The sequence below is a fragment of the Crocuta crocuta genome, unplaced genomic scaffold, assembly GCF_008692635.1.
Source record: "Crocuta crocuta isolate KB4526 unplaced genomic scaffold, BGI_CrCroc_1.0 scaffold139, whole genome shotgun sequence".
NCBI classification, from domain to species: Eukaryota; Metazoa; Chordata; class Mammalia; order Carnivora; family Hyaenidae; genus Crocuta; species Crocuta crocuta.
The window spans coordinates 9368517-9386662 of record NW_027533258.1 but is presented as its reverse complement, the minus strand read 5'-3'; the positions used below and the strand labels follow the sequence as shown (position 1 = coordinate 9386662).

The 18146-nt window shown below is 51.9% G+C and overlaps 1 protein-coding gene across 1 annotated transcript in view; it reads right to left on the bottom strand.

The window, feature by feature from the left end:
- Positions 1–12511: 12511 nt before the first annotated feature.
- The window catches only part of KRABD2 (KRAB domain containing 2), a 6187-nt gene continuing 552 nt past the window's right edge, over positions 12512–18146 (bottom strand). Inside the window, exons 3-5 of the mRNA XM_077746730.1 lie at positions 17696–17759; positions 16066–16299; positions 12512–14772 (exon numbers count right to left, since the gene is read on the bottom strand). Of these exons, the coding sequence (XP_077602856.1) occupies positions 13601–14772; positions 16066–16299; positions 17696–17759 (1470 nt within the window). The 3' untranslated portion in view covers positions 12512–13600. The remainder of the gene's footprint in view (positions 14773–16065; positions 16300–17695; positions 17760–18146) is intronic.

The window sequence follows — 18146 nt, the reverse complement described above, 5'->3', positions numbered from 1 at the left end:
AAGGCACAGTGGTGGCTCCGTCAGTTAAGGGGTCCGACTGCGGCTCAGGTCATGATCTTGCAGGTCCGTGAGTTCGAGCCCTGTGTCGGGCTCTGCGCTGACAGCTCAGAGCCTGGAGCCCGCTTCGGGTTCTGTCTCCCTCTCTCTCTGACCCACCCCTGATCTGTCTCTCTCAAAAATAAACAAACGTTAAAAAAAAAAAGATTTGAGGGTTCTTTAGCCCCTCAGCATAACGAGACTATCCTGACTGACACAGCCCTTTTGGCTAAAAGGGAAAGAGAGAGCTGGAGGGGAGCTGAAGTCGGTCCACCCCACGAACACAACTGCATTTCCCGCAGAGCTGGGGTCTGCGGACCTTGGTTCAAGTGACGACCAGATGGCAAGGCTGGTGTTGCCCGAGAGAGAACAATATATGTCTGACGTCAGAATAACTAGAGAAACTTTATTCTTACAATTCTGTTTTATTAAAACATTTTTTAAAATGTTTATCTATTTTTGAGAGAGAAGGCGGGGGGGAGGGAGGAAGCAGGGGAGGGGCAGAGAGAGAGGGAGACACAGAATCCGAAGCAGGCTCCAGGCTCTGAGCTGTCAGCGCAGAGCCTGATGTGGGGCTCGAACTCATGGAACTGTGAGATCATGACCTGAGTCCAAATTGAGTTGGACACTTAACCCACTGAGCCACCCAGGCCCCGCCCCTCAAATTCTTTTTTTAGACATTATTTCAGACTTACAGGAAAGTTGCAAGAACAGTACAAAGAATTCCTATGCATTCTTCACCTAGATTTCCCTACATGTTAACATTATTACATTTTCTTGATCCCCCCGGCCTCTCCCTACACACACACACACACACACACACACACACACACACTTTTTTCTCTACCATTTGGGAACAAATTACAGACACGATGCCCCTTTACCCTCAGATACTCCAATGCGTATTTCCTAGAAACTTACATAACCACAGTACAATTCTCCAGATCGGGAGATTAGCACAGATACAACAACACTGTAACCTTCAGACAATAGTCAGCTCCTGTCCGTGGTCGCAGGGACGTCCATGATCACAAAAGAAAGTGCTGGAACTGGGACAGCTCCTTAGTCTTTTTTTTTTTTTTTTTTTTTTTGCCCCTTTAGTCTTCGCGTCCAGTACGGCTTTCCGCAGGCACGCTGGCCAATCTTATTTCTCCGGTGAGAAGCCCTCTGATCCACAGCAGGGGGAATGGAGAAGGTTCACGGGCGGCAAACTGCACACAGTCTTTCCACGCTCCACTTACGTGGCCTTTGTGCGGGGCGTTCACCGACTGGGCCGTCTTCGCCGTGTCCCCTGTTCAGCGTGTGGCACGTCCCCTCGGTGGCTGACGGGATGGTGCCTCGGCAGCCCAGCACGTGGCTGACACGTGGCTGTGTCCTAGACACTGACGGAACGGATGCGAGTGACAGGCCAGGGAAGCAGGGGGTGTGAGGAGAGACGGAAGAGGGGAAGCCGGGCCTGACGACAGGTTGTGGGGGGGGCCCCTCTTCTTGCGACAGAAAGCGTCTCCATCTGCAGAGGCAGCTTCCCCGCGTCTGGCCCGGCCCAATGCCGGTTCGGGCAGGGGGGCAGGGTTTCGGGACTGGGTTATTCCTGGTGACCTGGGTTACACGTGGACGCCAGAATGTAGTGTCCCTACATTTAAGGCAGTCGTTTCTGGGATTCCTGCTGTTGCATCAGGAGGGAGACAGAAAGAGAGATGATGTCCTTCAAAGAACAGTATACTAGGTGCTGAGGTGGTGGTGGTGGTGGTATTGGGGGGGGGGAGGTGGTCACTGAATGACTCACCAAAGCTGGAGTGACCCATCTGCGTGACACCCCAGGAGGCAAGGCTCACAAGAGCCCACCTGCTGATCGCTCATGCTGTCGTGTAAGGGAAGTGGCTAAAAGGGACAAGGAATCCGAGGCCAAAGTTCCAGGTGTGGAGAAGCTATTTTGATCAAGGAGCTCGTCAACAGAGCTCGGGTCATGGTTCAAATCCAACGGAACTGGATTCTACAAAGGAGACTCAGCGAAACCAAAGGCAAAATATTAGGACTAAGTTTTATTACAAAATTTTTTTTAACGTTTATTTATCTTCGAGAGACAGAGGATGATCATGGGAGGGGGGGGGGGGGGGGGGACACAGAATCCGAAGCAGGCTTCAGGCTCCGAGCTGTCAGCACAGAGCCCGACGCGGGGCTCGAACTCACAAACCGTGAGATCATGACCTGAGCTGAAGACGGACGCTCAACCGACTGAGCCACCCAGGTTCCCCATGGGATAAATTTTAGGTGGACAAAGGCAAAATCTAATTAGATCCAAAGTAAAAAAAAGTTTCTTTCTTAAATCAATTATAAATAGCAAAAGTAGACATAAAATAAACAAGTTTCTAAAAGACCGAGTCTCCTACTACAACGGAAAGCCAATTGGCTCCGGAAACTCACACTTCCTGCCCACTTTGTTCGCTTGGAAAACACAGGACAGCAGACCATCTGGGGTAATTAATTCTGGGGTAAAAATGTCAGAACCTGGGTAAACAGAGATTAACGCCAAGATAAAAACAATAAAAGGAACCAGGAACTAAAAGAGAAACCACATTTCAATCCATTGAAAGGGATAGAATTCCAGACCGAATTCAGAAGACGATTCCAGGGACGGACCTACTAAGCCAAGGGTTAACTTTCTGAACAAGAGTTTTCCCAGGATTCTTGCTTCTTTGTATTTAAAACCATCTCGGCTTTTTTGGGGTGCCTGGGTGGCTTAGTCGGTTAAGCGTCCGACTTTCCGACTTTCGCTTAGGTCATGATCTCGCGGTTTGTGGGTTCGAGCCCCGCGTCGGGCTCTGTGCTGACTGCCAGCTCGGAGCCTGGAGCCTGTTTCAGTCTGTGACTCCCTCTCTCTCTGACCCTCCCCTGCTCACGCTGTCTCTCTCTCCTAGAAATAAATAAAACATTCAAAAAAAAAAAAAAAAAGCATCTCGGCTTTTAAATCGATTCCTGTGAAATGTTCCCAAATCAAGCGGGAAGATGTGTAAATAACATTTACAAACAAACCCTTCTAAACCTCGCCCTTAAAATTCTACAACCTGAAGCCACGGGACAGGAAAAGGTTAAGGTAATTGTGTAGAGGTCATCAGCCTACACAGTGACTGAACTTGACTTTGGCAAACCATGCTTTAACGGTCTGTTGCACTAATGTCCAGAAAGCATGCAACAGAGCTGAGAAGCGAGTGTGTGAGTCGGGTTCTCAGGCACCCTTCCCCTCCCCCTCCAATGCTTAGCCTCACAAAACCGCTGGGAACAAGGTCTCAGAAATATCAGAAGAAAATGTTCCTTCTTCTCCGAGAGCTGCAGAAAAGCAGATTTTATTCCCTGACATAAAGCGAGTTCCGATAAAGTGGTACGTGGAGAATGCTGCTAAAGCATCTACCTCTGAGTCTCCCATCTCCCCGGAAGTGGGGACATGTGCCCCGATGGGAAGCTCAGGGGCTGGGAGTCTCGGAGAGGCAGGAAGCACAAACATAGAAGAGGCCAGTTTCCACAATACGCAGACTCAGAGCTGGAAGAGAACTCTAATATTAGCTGGTTCAATTGTCTGTTTTGTTTTTTTAATGTTTATTTATTTGAGAGAGAGAGAGAGAGAGAGGGAGGGAATGTGTGTGTGAGCAGAGGAGGGGCAGAGAGAGAGGGAGAGAGAGAAAGAATCCCAAGCAGGCTCCACGCTGTGAGCACAGAGCCGGACATGGGGCTCGAACTCACGAACCGTGAGATCATGACCCGAGACGAAATCAGGAGCTGGACGCTTAACCAACTGAGCCACCCAGGTGCCCCTAGTCTCTCTTTGGTTGAGGAAACCGAGTCCTGGCAAGTGTGGGTCACTATGCCCAGTGGCGAGACTGGCTGACAGCCTTTCTTTCCGCAGCCCCACACAATACACGCGCAACGGGAATTTTCACACGCCTAGACCGGAGGCCATAGTACTAAAGTTGCACACTGCGTGCGAGCTAGGACCACACTGTATCCCAACTTGAGTATCAAGTTTGGAGTCAGGTTTAAGTCATTTTCCCGCGAGCAATGGGCGCCACTAGACATTCGTGAGTGAGGAAGGTGGATTTAAGACCGGATCTTGGACTTTGAAAGACTTGGGTTTGAATCTTGGGCTAGTTATTAACCTTTCTGAGCACCCTTCCCTCCCCCGTAAAAGAGAGGAATTCGGCCCTTAAGTTACTTTGCTACTTAAACTTATTCCTTCAGCTTCGACCCGCTTGGTAGAATTGTAAGGATTAGGGGCGCCTGGGTGGCTTAGTCGGTTAAGTGTCCGACTTTCGCTTAGGTCATGATCTCGCGGTTCGTGGGTTCGAGCCCCGCGTCGGGCTCTGTGCTGACTGCCAGCTCAGAGCCTGGAGCCTGTTTCAGTCTGTGACTCCCTCTCTCTCTGACCCTCTCCTGCTCACACTGTCTCTCTCTCTCTCTCTCTCCTACAAATAAATTAAAAAAAAAAAAACATTAAAAAAAAAAAAAGAATTGTAAGGATTAAATACCATAATAAATTCAAAGCGCTCAGCACCGTAGCTAAATCGGCATGCAGTGGCGCTTAGTATTATTGTGAGCAGGGCTTTACACACATTCACAGAGAGACAGATTGTGTCTTAATCATGAAGCAAGGTGACGGGGGCGGGGGGGGGGAGCTGGGGACATTGGATCCTTTCCAAGTGAGCCTTCCTGCAGGAAAAGCCTGGGCTTCCTTGCGGCATAGGGTTCCAAGAATGGGCATTCCAACACAATGAGGTGGTATTTATGTGACTTAATCTCGGAAGACAAATACCACTATTTCCGTCTTCCCTTGGTCGAGGCAGGAACGCAGGAATCTAGCTTCGGGGAGGTGACACAATGCATCTCTTGGTGGGGGTCCTGAAGGGCCTGCGTTATAGATACAGGTCGCATCTATGTCTGGAAAACACCATCTGCCAATGATTGGCGGTGGGCAGTGAGGAGGGGGGATGACATCCCGAGGAGCCCGAGGTCTCTGCCTCAGGTGACCCCGTGGCACCATTAACAGAATTCAGGAACGCAGAGGGTGTTCTAGAAGCCTTCAAACAAGGAGGCCATCAGACTGCGGGGACTCTGAGCCTCGGAAGCGGACCAAACGGAAGCCACAGCCGCAGCCCCAAATCCAGGAAAGTGAGACTTAGGAACGACCCTCCGCACGCAGCCGACGAGACTGCCCCAAATAAGGCGACTGCTTGAGCTCTAACCGACCAAGCAGTGGCTCTGCTTTGCCCCCGTGACTTCCCTGTAAAACCTGCACCCCAGCTCCTATCGGGTGGGCACGCCTAACCGCTGTTGGGTTGGCGCTGCTCAACCGAAATCGGTGCTTGTGCCGATGGGCTCTCCCCGGTGATACTGGGGCCCAAGGTGTCTGTCTGTCACAGCACGTCCTTGGGGGGGGGGGGTTACTGGTCCTGAGAGTAACCATAAGCAGAGGGGAGACTGGAGCTGTGGAAGGGATTACAGGAGCCTTGCACGGACTAGCCTTTCAGTTGCCGCAGCCTCTGGGAAAAATGGTCAAGGATGAGGAAAATGAAGAGCAATGACAGCCAAAGCCAGGTTTCTGGGACCCGGGCTCTCAGCGGGGGGAGGGGCGGAGCAGCGGGGGAGGAGCGAATGAGTGGCCCGAAGGAGGACACAAGCCACGAGACTTCCACTTCATGGAAACCAGAAAGGAGGTGGCATGAGAGGTGAGGCGGATTCAACGTCCCACAGAAGTCACGGTGGACTGGACTGACGAGGAGCCACAGGCTAGGAGATGGGGGCACCCTGGGGACCTCCTGGAGGGGAAAATATAGCAGGTACCGTTTGGCAGCTGTGAAGCCTTTTCTATGTTTAAAGCACTTGCACGCAGGGGCGGAATGCCTTGCTGGAAAATAAGCTTCCCCCCTCCCCTCTGTTAATAGCAGAAGTGAATGGGGCCCCGGGGTGGCTTGGTCGGTTGAGCTTCCCACTCTTGATTTTGGCCCAGGTCATGATCCCTGGGTCTGGGATCGAGCCCTGCGATGGGCTCTGGGCTGACCGTGGAGCCTGCTTAAAAATTCTCTCTCTCTCTAATAAAAAAATACATATATAGCAGAAGTGAATGGATTAAATCCGTAAACGTTCAGACCCGGGACTAGAAAGCTCCTAGAAGAATACACGGAAGAAGACCTTCATGACCTTGGACTTGGCAGTGATTTCTTGGGTATGAAACCAAAAGCACAGATAACGAAAGCAAAAATAGACGAGGGAGGCTACAACACGCTCAAAAGCATCTGCATAGCGGAGGGCTGAGAACAAAGGCAAACTATGGAACGGAAGAAAATTTCTGCCAAGCATTTATCTGATATTAATATCCAAACAATGTAAGGAGCGCCTTCAACTCAAAGCAAACAAAAACTGCCCAACAGCCCGATTAAAACAAAACAAAACAGGCCAAACACTCGAATAGGCATTTTTCCAAACAAGACATACAAATGGTCAGCAGGTGTATGAAAAGATGTTCAACATCACTGGTCATCTGAGAAACGCAACTGAGAGCCACAGTGAGGTGTCACCACACGCCTGTTAGGAATGTCATTATCAATAAAACCCAAAGGTAATAAGAGTTGGTGAGGATGTGGAGAAGTTGGAACTCTAGCACACGGCTGGTAGAAATGCAGAATGGTGTAGCCACTGTGGAAGATAGCATGGAGGTTCCCAAAAAATTAAATAGAGATACAGCATATACCCAGCAATCTCACTTCTACAAACTTTCTTTTAGATCCTTTTTTTTGTTTTTTAATTTATTTCTAGGAGAGAGAGAGAGAGAGACAGCGTGAGCAGGGGAGGGTCAGAGAGAGAGGGAGATACAGACTCTGAAACAGGCTCCAGGCTCTGAGCTGGCAGCCAGCACAGAGCCCGACGCGGGGCTCGAACCCACGAACCGCGAGATCATGACCTAAGCGAAAGTCGGATGCCCCACCGACTAAGCCACCCAGGCGCCCCCCCCCCTTTTTTTTAAGAGAGAGAGAGAAGCAGGGGAGGGCAGAGAGAGAGGCAGAGGATCTGAAATCTGAAGCAGGCTCCAGGCTCTGAGCTGTCAGTGCAGAGCCCCATGTGGGGCTTGAACTCACGAACCGCAAGATCATGGCCTGAGCTGAAGTCAGATGTTAAACTGACTGGGCCACCCAGGCGCCCCCCACTTCTACAAATTTATCCAAGAGTTGAAATCACAATCTCAAAAAGATATCTGCACGCCCAAGTTCACTGCATTATTCACAATGGCCAAGACAGGGAGGCAACTCAAATGTCCAGTGACGGATGAATGTGTAAAGAAAATACACTATACGGGGCGCCTGGGGGGCTCAGTCGGTTAAGCGTCCGACTTCGGCTCAGGTCATGATCTCACGGTTCGTGGGTTCGAGCCCCGCATCGGGCTCTGTGCTGACAGCTCAGAGCCTGGAGCTGCTTTGGATTCTGTGTCTCCCTCTCTCTCTGCCCCTCCCCTGTTCATGCCGTCTCTCTCTCTCTCAGAAATAAATAAAAAATTAAAAAAAAAGAAAGAAAATACACTGTAATCCCACGCTGGTTTATTCAGCCTCAACAAAGAAGGAAATCCTGTCATAGTCGACAATGTGGATGAACCCTGAGGGCGTTATGTTTAAATCAGCCAGTCACGCACGGACAAACGGCCTGATTCTGCTTATATGAGGTGCCCCAGTCGTACACATAGACGCAGACGGCAGAACGGTGGCTTCCAGGGATTGGGGGAGGGGAGGGGAGGGTGCTATTCAGCGGGGATAACGTTTCAGTTACGCAGGATGATGACGTTCCAGAGATGTGTACAGGTTGCCTCTACTTACCAATGCCATATTGTGCACTTAAAAATCTTGTCAAGAGGGTGGATCTCATGTTAAATGTTCTTACTGCCAAAAACAAACCAAAAAAGCTTGCAAAAAAACCCTTAAAAACCCACAAGAAGGCAGAAGGGTACTCATTGAGAATAGCTCTTGTCGCTGCACTGTGAACAGTGGCGACCTTGAAGGGCACAGCACATTCTGGGCCAGCTGTGGCTGAGAACGCGGCCCTGCACGCCGACGGGCAGAGGGACGCTGGCCAAGGGCTGATCAAGGCCCGCAATGCCCCCCTATACACCTTGTCACAGCCCTGTGAGGTGCGGACTCTTGTTCAACAAATACTTAAAAAAATTTTTTCCCCCAATGTTTATTTTTGAGACACAGAAAGTGAGCAGGGGGAGGGGCAGAGAGAGAGGGAGACACAGAATCCGAAGCAGGCTCCAGGCTCTGAGCTGTCAGCACAGAGCCCGACGCGGGGCTTGAACTCACGAACTGTGAGATCATGGCCTGAGCCGAAGTTGGACGCTTAACTGGCTGATCCCACCCACCCAGGCGCCCCCCACAAATACTTTTTTAATTGAAGCACCATCAACCGACAGTGCTACATTCGTTTCAGGTGCACATATAGTGACCCAGCAGTTCTACACGGGACTCAGCGTTCCCCACGGTAGTACCGGGGGCAGCGAGCACCTGAGGCTGGGGTCACTACCTGCTCCATTTCGCAGATGAGCTTGGAGTTGGGGGGGCTGTTAAGTGAAATCTTTTCTAGCCCGCTCCCCATTGTATTCTAGTAAAAGTGAATTGCACAGGCCTCTTTTTTTTTTTTTTTAATGTTTTTTTTATTTCTAGGAGAGAGAGAGAGAGACAGCGTGAGCAGGGGAGGGTCAGAGAGAGAGGGAGTCACAGGCTGAAACAGGCTCCAGGCTCCGAGCTGGCAGTCAGCACAGAGCCCGACGCGGGGCTCGAACCCACAAACCGCGAGATCATGACCTAAGTGAAAGTCGGACGCTTAACCGACTAAGCCACCCAGGCGCCCCAAAAGTGAATTGCACAGGCCTCTTAACAGAATTCTAGAGATTAGCCTGAAAAATGCAGATACGGCAGCATTCCCTCCCTCCGATAGGTGTGGGGGAGGGGCCATACTGCATCGTACAATTGAGCCAAATAATCCAGTTGGACAAGGTTATGTTTCTTAAGAACATCCATTTGCTTCTGTGCAAAATGAAGACTCGCATCAATGTTTGTAACTGGTATCAATTTTTTGTTTTCTGTTAAAATAACCTGCTCCTGGAAGTGTTACTTGAACAGAGGGCTTTTGTAAGTCTTCCAAGACCTTAGAAATTGTTGCTGCATTGCATAAAAATTACCTCTGAAATAAACTCTCCTTCTCATTGGTTGCTGCTACGGGCTGAACTGTGTCCCCCTCACCCCTCCTAAAAAGACGTTGAAGTCCCGTCTCTCAGTGCTTTTGAATGTGACCTTATTTGCAGACAGGGATGCAGATGACCGAGTTAAAAGGACATGACTAGGGTGAGCCCTCATCCAATGCGATGGCGTCCCCGTAAGACGTGGGCTCTTGGACACGCAGGGGACAGACAGATGTGAAGCACAGAGAGAAGGCCACCTGGAAGGCAAGGAACCCGGAGTCCAGCAGAAGCTGGAGAGACACAGAAGCTTCCCTCGCGGCCCTGGGAAGGAACCAGACCTGCTGGCACCTTGATCTTGGACTTCTGGCTTCCAGGACGGTGAGACGATACATTTCTTTTTCTTTCTTTTTTTTTTAATTTTATTTTATTTTTTTTAATGTTTTTTTAAAAATTTATTTCTAGGAGAGAGAGAGAGAGACAGCGTGAGCAGGGGAGGGTCAGAGAGAGAGGGAGTCACAGACTGAAACAGGCTCCAGGCTCTGAGCTGTCAGCACAGAGCCCGACGCGGGGCTCGAACCCACGAACCGCGAGATCATGACCTAAGCGAAAGTCAGACGCTTAACCGACTAAGCTACCCAGGCGGCCCGAGACGATACATTTCTGTTGAAGCAGCCCCCACCGTTTGCGAGGACAGTCCTACGGAGCTACTACAGCTGCCTTGACAGTGATGTAGCAATTCCTAGGTCTCCTTGTATCAGTCGGGTTTGTTACATACAGAATTGCTAGGCACTTCTTTCTCCCTTCCCCCATGTGCACAACGGAAAAAGGAAAAACCCTCATAGAGCTTGAGTCTGTTTCGTCTAAACAGACAGCCCAGGGGTGCCTGGGTGGCTCAGTCGGTTGAGTGCCTGACTCTTGATTTCGGCTCAGGTCGTGATCGCACGGTCGTGGGAACTGAGCCCCGGATGGAATCCCTCTGCTTGAGATTCTCTCTGCCCGCCCCCCGTGGCGCATGCTCTCTCTCTCTCTCTCTCTCAAAACAGACAGTAAGGTGACAGCCCCGATCTGATTCCAAGCCAGTGGCCTCCCAAATCACCACACGCACGCACGCAGGGCACTAAGCCTAACTACCCGTTGATTCTTTTTCCGTGGTCAGCCTTTGCTTGCCGCTCTTTTCACTACTAATTTCTAAGTATGCTTTTAAAAATTAATACCTTACTTGTTTTAAGTGTTGCAATTTTTTTCTCTCCCAGTGTCATTTATCTTTTCTTTCGTGTTTTATTTATTTATTTTTTTCTTTTTTAATAGTTTATTGTCAAATTAGTTTCCACATAAATTTCTTTCGTGTTTTAAATGATGGGGAGCCTGGGTGGCTAAGTCAGTTGAGAGTCTGAGCGACTCAGGTCATGATCCCGGAGTTGAGGAGTTCGAGTCCCACGTCGGGCTCTGTGCTGACAGCTCCGAGCCTGGGGCCTGCTTCCGATCCTGTGTCTCCCTCTCTCTCTGTCCCTCCCCTGCTCATGCTCTGTCTCTGTCTCAAAAATAAACATTAAAAAAAAGTTAAAAAAAAAATGGCACTGTGCTTGAAGTTCATGTGTTGTTGGGGAAGGCGTTCTTCATCCTAAGATCACAAAAACTCTCCATTCCCCCCGCCCATATTTTTAGTTTTGTGTTTTGCTTAAGAATCAGACTTCACTGGGGCGCCTGGGTGGCTTAGTCGCTTAAGCGTCCGACTTTTGCTTAGGTCATGATCTCGCGGTTCATGGGTTCGAGCCCCGCGTCGGGCTCTGTGCTGACTGCCAGCTCAGAGCCTAGAGCCTATTTCAGAGTCTGTATCTCCCTCTTTCTCTGACCCTCCCCTGTTCACGCTCGCTCTCTCTCTCCTAGAAATAAATAAAAATAGTTAAAAAAAAAAATCAGACTTCACTTTCCCCTGATGGGTAGCTACCTGATCTAGCACCATTTACTGAATAATACAACTCCCTGCGCCTGAGGGATGCCACTTTTACCACAAATTCCTTTTTTTGCATGTTAAATTTTTTTTCAATGTTCATTTATTTTTGAGAGAGAGTAAGAATCTGAAGCAGGTTTGGGGCTGTCAGTGGAAAGCCCTACACAGGGCTCGAACCCATGAATCGTGAGATCACACCCTGAACCGCAGTCAGACTCTCAACAGACTGAGCCACCAGGTGCCCCGATCACAAATTCTTAAAGACACAGAGGTCTGTTTCTGGCCTGGACTCATATTCTGACCTCACGCTGCAGTCTTCAGCCACGGGCCACAGACATGCACGTCCACAGATTCTGCGTGGCCGTGTGGTGCCCCCTCCCCCTCCCCAGGAAGACAGCAAAGCTGTGGCTCGCCTCACCTCTCACCCCCACGAGCTGAGCATGGGGCTCCCGGCTTGCCGGTGACTAGGACGCAGTTGGTCAGCTTGGGGGAGGGATGGTAACATTAGAAAGTTGGGCCTTCCAGACGCCCCCCCCCCCCCCCCTCCCCGCCAGGCTGAGTGACAAAGGGGCGATGGAGAGTGAGGTCCTGGCCAAGGACAGGGCAAGATCCTGGCCCCCTCCCACCGAACAAGCTGGAAAGTGGGATCACCTCCTTCCCCGGGACCCACCTGAGTGATGTCTAATCGGCAAAGGAAATGGGGGAGGCCTCCGCTCCCACATGGGCAGCGGGATCTGCCGGAGCGAGAACCCACACCTGGGTGTTTAGAGACCAGCCCTTCACACACGGTCTCCCTGCTCTCACCAGCACCTGGGGAGGCAGGCCGTGTCTCCCCCCTGCAGGCGGGGGTCGGAGCCACCCCTTAGGGAGGAATCCGGTGCTTGGGGCAAGCAGAGTGGGCTTCGGGCGGAAGGCTCCAGAACCCACAGGAAGGGAGCCCGGGACAGGAACGACGTCAGGCCCCTCTCCTTCCCTGTGCCCAGCTCTGCAGAATCACCTGCCCCACGACCGACCCTTGCTGAACACCCCCAATGGGCCTGGGAACATGGAACGCAGATCCAGGGGGCCCTCGTTCTCTCTGGCCTGGTCGGTCGTCCTTACTCTGAACCGTGACCCAGGCTGGCCCCTGCTCTACTCTCCTCTGGGCGGGGCCATGACCTCCGGCTGATGTCTGCACTTTGCTCGGGTCCCTGGTTGCTTCCCTGCCCACGTCACTTCCTGGAATGCACAGACCTGTTCCAGAAACGCACGCTTTTCTATTCTGGAGGCACTGACAATTGGCAGATTCAGACCCAAGTCCCAGCCGTGCCTTCATCCTGACCCACTTTTATTTTTTTAATGTTTTTAAAAATTTTTTAATTTGTTTATTTTTTGTTTCTGAGAGAGAGAGAAAGACAGGGTGAGCAGGGGAGGGTCGGAGAGAAGCAGGCTCCAGGCTCTGAGCTGTTAGCACAGAGCCCGATGCAGGGCTCGAACCCACGAACCGCGAGATCATGACCTGAGCCGAAGTCGGGAGCTTAACCGACTGAGCCCCCCAGGCGCCCCCTGACCCACTTTTAAATGGTTTCAGGCAGGTCACAGCTCCGCGTGCGTGCCCTGTGACAGCAGGGGTGGCGCATCGGTTCTTCCGGAAGCAGGAAGCAGCTCAGACGCTGAGGTGGCCGCTCTCCTCCTCCTCACTGCTTGTCCTTCATCCGCATCTCTTCCTCTGATGCCCAGCGTTTTCGGATGTTGCCTGAGCGGGGCTTGGCAGCAGGCATACGTCCTGGATACACGGAGGGCCCTACCCCCAGCTCGACACGCTGGAGACCCCATGGGTGCGCGTTCCGCGGCCAAACGTACTCTTCTCCTGGCGGCAGTTGGTGGAACCGTGTCCCCCAGAAGGACATGTCCAAGGCCAAACCCCCGATCCCCGTGAATCCGACCTCACTTGGTCTTTGCAAAGAACTACGGCGAGGAAGTCGAGATGGGATCGCCCCTGACTGGGGAGGGCCGCGCATCCGATGCCGCGCATCTGGTACCAATGGCGTCCTTTTAAGAGACAGAAAAGGAGACCGCAGAGAGACGGAGAGGAGAAGGCCCTGCGGAGAGGAGGCAGGGAACGCGGACGGCCAGCAGCCACCAGGGAGCGGAGGCAGGCACGGAACGGATTCTCTCCGAGCCTCCAGAAGGAACAAGCCCTGCAGCCACCTTGATCTTGAACTTCTGGCCTCCAGAGCTGCGCGAGGGCATATTCCCGTCAAGCCGCCAAGTCCGCGGTCATGCGTTACGGACCCAACCCGCTTTTCCCCTTGGAGCAAGGACCGCCGCGGGCCGGAGAGCACAGCCTTCAGGCTCCTTTCCCCGGGGCACCTGGCGACAGTTCTGAGCCGGCCGCACGGCACCCAGCAGGCGCCTGGTCACCAGCAGCAGAGGCCCGGGGCGCCCTGCGAGGTGCTGGGCTCGGCGGCTTCCGGGGGCGCGGGGTCGGCGTCCTCCTCCACGTCGGGTCTGCCTGGCCCCCCCTCGGCCCTCTCCTCCTGCCGGATGCAGAGGCTGCGCTCCAGCCGCTCCTCGGCCGCCTCCAGCTCCTCCTCGGTCTGCAAGGCGGCCACGGCTTCCCGGGGCAAGTGTGACGAGAACAGGCCGACTTTGGCCTTGCAGCCAAACATGGCCTCGAACGGGCTCTGCTGCAAGGCATCGTCCACCAGCTGATTCCTCGCCAGCTGCACGAATCGCAGGNGCCGGCCGTGGCCAGGGAGCTGCTGGCCACACGCGAGCCTCAGGTCCGGCCACACCCCGTTGAGCTCGCTGACAACCTGGCTCGTGAACTCCGCGCCACTGTCGGACTCCAGCACGCCGGGCGTGCCGAGAATCGTGAAGATATCCAGCAGGACACGGGCCACCTCCTGGGCCTGTTTGGCCCTTAGCGGCCGCAAGATGATAAACTTGGTCAAGCGGTCCTGGTAATACAGGATAAACTTGAACTCTCCATCGGCGTATGCCTGCATGTCAAGTACTTCAACTTGGCACCGGGAGTCGACGTCCTTAAGAGGCACGGGCTTGGGCCCCAGCCCTCTCTTGGGCACCGGGTTCTTCTGGTGGCACTGTTTACAGAGTGTCAGATACAAGACAATGACTTCTTTGGTGACATTCCCGTATCTTCCCTGCAGCTCCTTGAGCATGCGGGTCCGCCCACCGTGCCCAATATTGAGATGTGTGTCGTGAAGAATGTCAAACAGCTCTTCCTTGTGCACGTAATACCGTATTCGAGCGCGTTCCCCGTGAGTCGCCTCTATTAGCTTCTCTGTGCCTTGCACGGAGATCACATCATATTTTGCCGTGCGGCGGTAGTCACGTGATGACTTCTTCCCCTTCTCCTTGGCTTCTTTGACCTCCTTTATTGTTTGAAAGTACTTTTCTTTGGAGAATACCTTGCTGTTGTAACTTTTGCTCTCTACTAACTTTGTCACGCTTGTCAGAAACTTTTTCCTCATGTTACTTATGTCCACTTCCATTTCGCTTGTGCTGGGAACAGCGGGGGTGTCACTTCCAGCTTTCTGGGGCATCACGGAGAGCGGGAAGAAGGATCCTAGGAAAGCGGGAAAGAAAGAAAGGTCACTTCACTGACAGTTCATCTGGAAGACTTTCCCTCCCAAGTTCCGCATTCTTCCGTCTGATGTCTGAAGACTACTACGTAGAGGAAGGAGAACACAGTAGGGGCGCCCGGGAGGCTCAGATGGTTGAGCGTCCGACTTCAGCTCAGGTCATGATCTCACGGTTTGTGGGTTCGAGCCCCACGTCGGGCTCTGTGCTGACAGCTCAGAGCCTGGAGCCTGTTTCAGATTCTGTGTCTCCCTCTCTCTCTGATCCTCCCCTGCTCATGCGGTCTCTCTCTCTCTCAAAAATAAACAAAACATTTAAAAAAATAAATAAATAAAAAAGAAAGGTAATACAGTAATAGTACAAAGCACTAACAGAATAAAGCAACTAAAAAGCCAAGCAAGGGGAGCTTGGCTGGGAGGCTCAGTCATTTAAGTGTCCGACTCTGGACTTCGGCTCAGGCCATGATCTCACAGAAGTGGGATGGAGCCCCATGTTGGGCTCTGCGCTGAGCATGGAGCCGGCCTGAGATTCTCTCTCCTTTTCTCAAAATGAAAAAAAAAAAAAAAAAAATTAAAAAGCCAACTAAGACCATCCAAAAGCAGACCACGTCAAAAGAATTTTACATCAGGAAGATGTATATGCAAACATGTAGTAATTTTAGACTTTATGCAAACAGAATAAATGAAATTGTTAGCTTGTACAGGGAAAGCTGATTAGCTGGTCTTCATTAACCGAATAGGAGACAGGATAACTGGAAGTGCTTAAGCGCAGTAGACTAATACCTTCCTTTGGTAATGCTTTTTTTGTTTAAAACAATTTTTTTAATGTTTATTTTTGAGAGAGAGAGAGAGCGTGAGCAGGGGGAGGGGCAGAGAGCGAGGGAGACACAGAATTGGAAGCAGGCTCCAGGCTCTGAGCTGTCAGCACAGAGCCCTACGCGGGGCTCGAACCCATGAATTGTGAGATCATGACCTGAGCCGAAGCTGGACATTTAACCCACTGAGCCACTCAGGCGCCCCTCCCTCGGTAACTTTCAAAATAATATAAATGGAAGGACGTTGCTAGAAAGTGCCACCTGCTACCAGCAAACTTTGAACTTGAAGTTCGCAGCAGGGAGGGCTCTTTAGCCTTCCCACGATCAACATAATCAATTTCCTGTGGCCCAAGAGTCTGTCCTCACTTTAGGAGAATCGAGGAGAAAGTGGCAGGAAATTTTACAGTGACAGCTTCCCCTGCTGACCGTACACAGGATTAGCGACTGGATACTCTGAGTCCTTACCCGGAGGGACCACATTCTCGTAACCATCCAGCATTGTGTCCCTGCACCCCTCAGCGGTCCATCCCAGAGGCGTCCAGACACCTCTAATCTTCGGCCATATCCTCCAAAGGTCGCCACCTCTTGAAACGACGCCAGCCGCAGCCACAGGGACCGTCCCTGGCGGCCGCAGTGGGACTGGGGAAGAGACAGCGGAGGGGACCCGGGATGAAGGCCAGCGTAAGTGGACCTGGGGTGTGAGTCATGTGAATCCCGTACGGAAGATAACAGAAATAAGGAGAAGGTCTCCTATCCGACCACTTGAGTCCAGCTTCATGGGTGAGGAAGAAAAGTCCCGCCCTCCGGGGAGGTCTGTAGGCTGGGGCTGTCTGGACATTGCCTGGCCTGAGACCCACATGTTTCCGGAACAAAGCAGAGTCCAAGTGAGCCTGTGTGCCCTCGAGGTTGGGAGATACTTTCCGGACAGGCTTGATGGCTGTGACCTGAGGCAGCAGGGCGTTTCCAGAAACGGAAGTATTACATGTATACGCAGAGATTTGTCAGGAGAGTTATCACCGAAAAGAGATACCCCAGAGCCCACACTCCACCAGGTGGGAGAATTCCTCAGGGACAGAACCTGATACTCAGGTGTCTAAACCCAGATTCCTTAGAGCAGCTCCAGACTGCAGGATGGGGACGCGGCCAGGGGAAGAGTTCATATGTAGCAGGAATCCCAACAGTCCGAGAAAAACGAGATCCGGAGGATCCCAGCCATCAAATGCAGAGCTGACGGCTAGGGGCAGCATCCTGAAAAGCCAAGAAAGATGAAAAGGTTTCAGAGCTCTGAGCAAGAGTCTTAGCTGAGCTGAGGTCCTGAAGGTTCTCTGCTAAAAAGGCTTCAAACTCCGTTGCTCAGCATCACTGGTCGACCATGGAACATTCCTGATTCTAAGACCTTACGGACTATAAAACCACCGACTTACTGATGATTTTCTTTTGAGTGGAAAACCAGAGAACCTATACTAACGAACACACCCAGGTTAAAATATGCGGAAGACGCACATTTTAGCAGTGAAGGAATAGAAATGTTTGCAAATGGTGTTTAAGTCTGAGCTCACGATCCTCAGTGTACACTGACGTGTTAAAGGCTCTGAGAAGTTCCGTAGTCAAACCAAGTTTGTTTCATCTAACAGTCACATTAGTCACTTTGTTTCTGAAGGCATATCTGTTATCATCTCACAGCCCTCATGGTCCTTAGAAGAGACCTGAAAACCCCACGATATTCAACAGGATCCAGTAAAGCACCTTCTAGACTCATTGAAACCAGCATCTCTCAGAAATGGAGTGGCTGCACTGGCGGCTATACGCGGCCCTCCAGGGAACGGCAAAGGAAGGAAGAGCCTCATCTGCATCTCATAAAAGAACGAAGACAGGCTGGAAAAAATTTATAATCAACTGGTGCAAAATCTCAGCCTTTAATATGAGATACAGTCCTTACACTATACCAGGAAATTCTGAGGCACAGCCCCCCGACCCCATTTGGCTAACACACCTACTTTGGTTAGTCTACCCAGTGTACTTTGTTTTTTTAAGAAAATCAGAACGATTTACCTAAACGTGGAGATTGGGGGATTTCAGAAGCATCCTAACTGACCGATGTCCTTGGCAAATGGGAAGATGTGGACACACTGGGAACTTTGCTGCTTGGCCACAACAGGCTGGAGGGGGAGAGCAGCGCCCGTTAGACAGTCCGCACGGCCCTGTTTCTCAGGGTCCCTCGGCCCCCTGCCGGCTTGTCCAGCTTACCTGCCCAGCCCTGCGCCGTCTGGGTGTTCAACACCCGCTGGACGGCAGCACGAAAGAGCCTGTGTTGCGCTTCCCGGTGCCCTCTGTGTCGGTGGGGGGTACGGAAAAAAAAAAAAAATGACCCTTGGTTAGAGGAAACCGGAAGCACGCACCTGTGGGTTTTCGCTTTGGCGCCCCGGACCCGGACGGTCCTTTCACTGATCCCCCCGAATCCCACCCAGCCCAAATCGGCCTCCTTCCCGCCGCGGTCCGATCCGCAGCCCCAGCTGGGGGCCCCGCCCCCTCCCCCGCGGGCCACT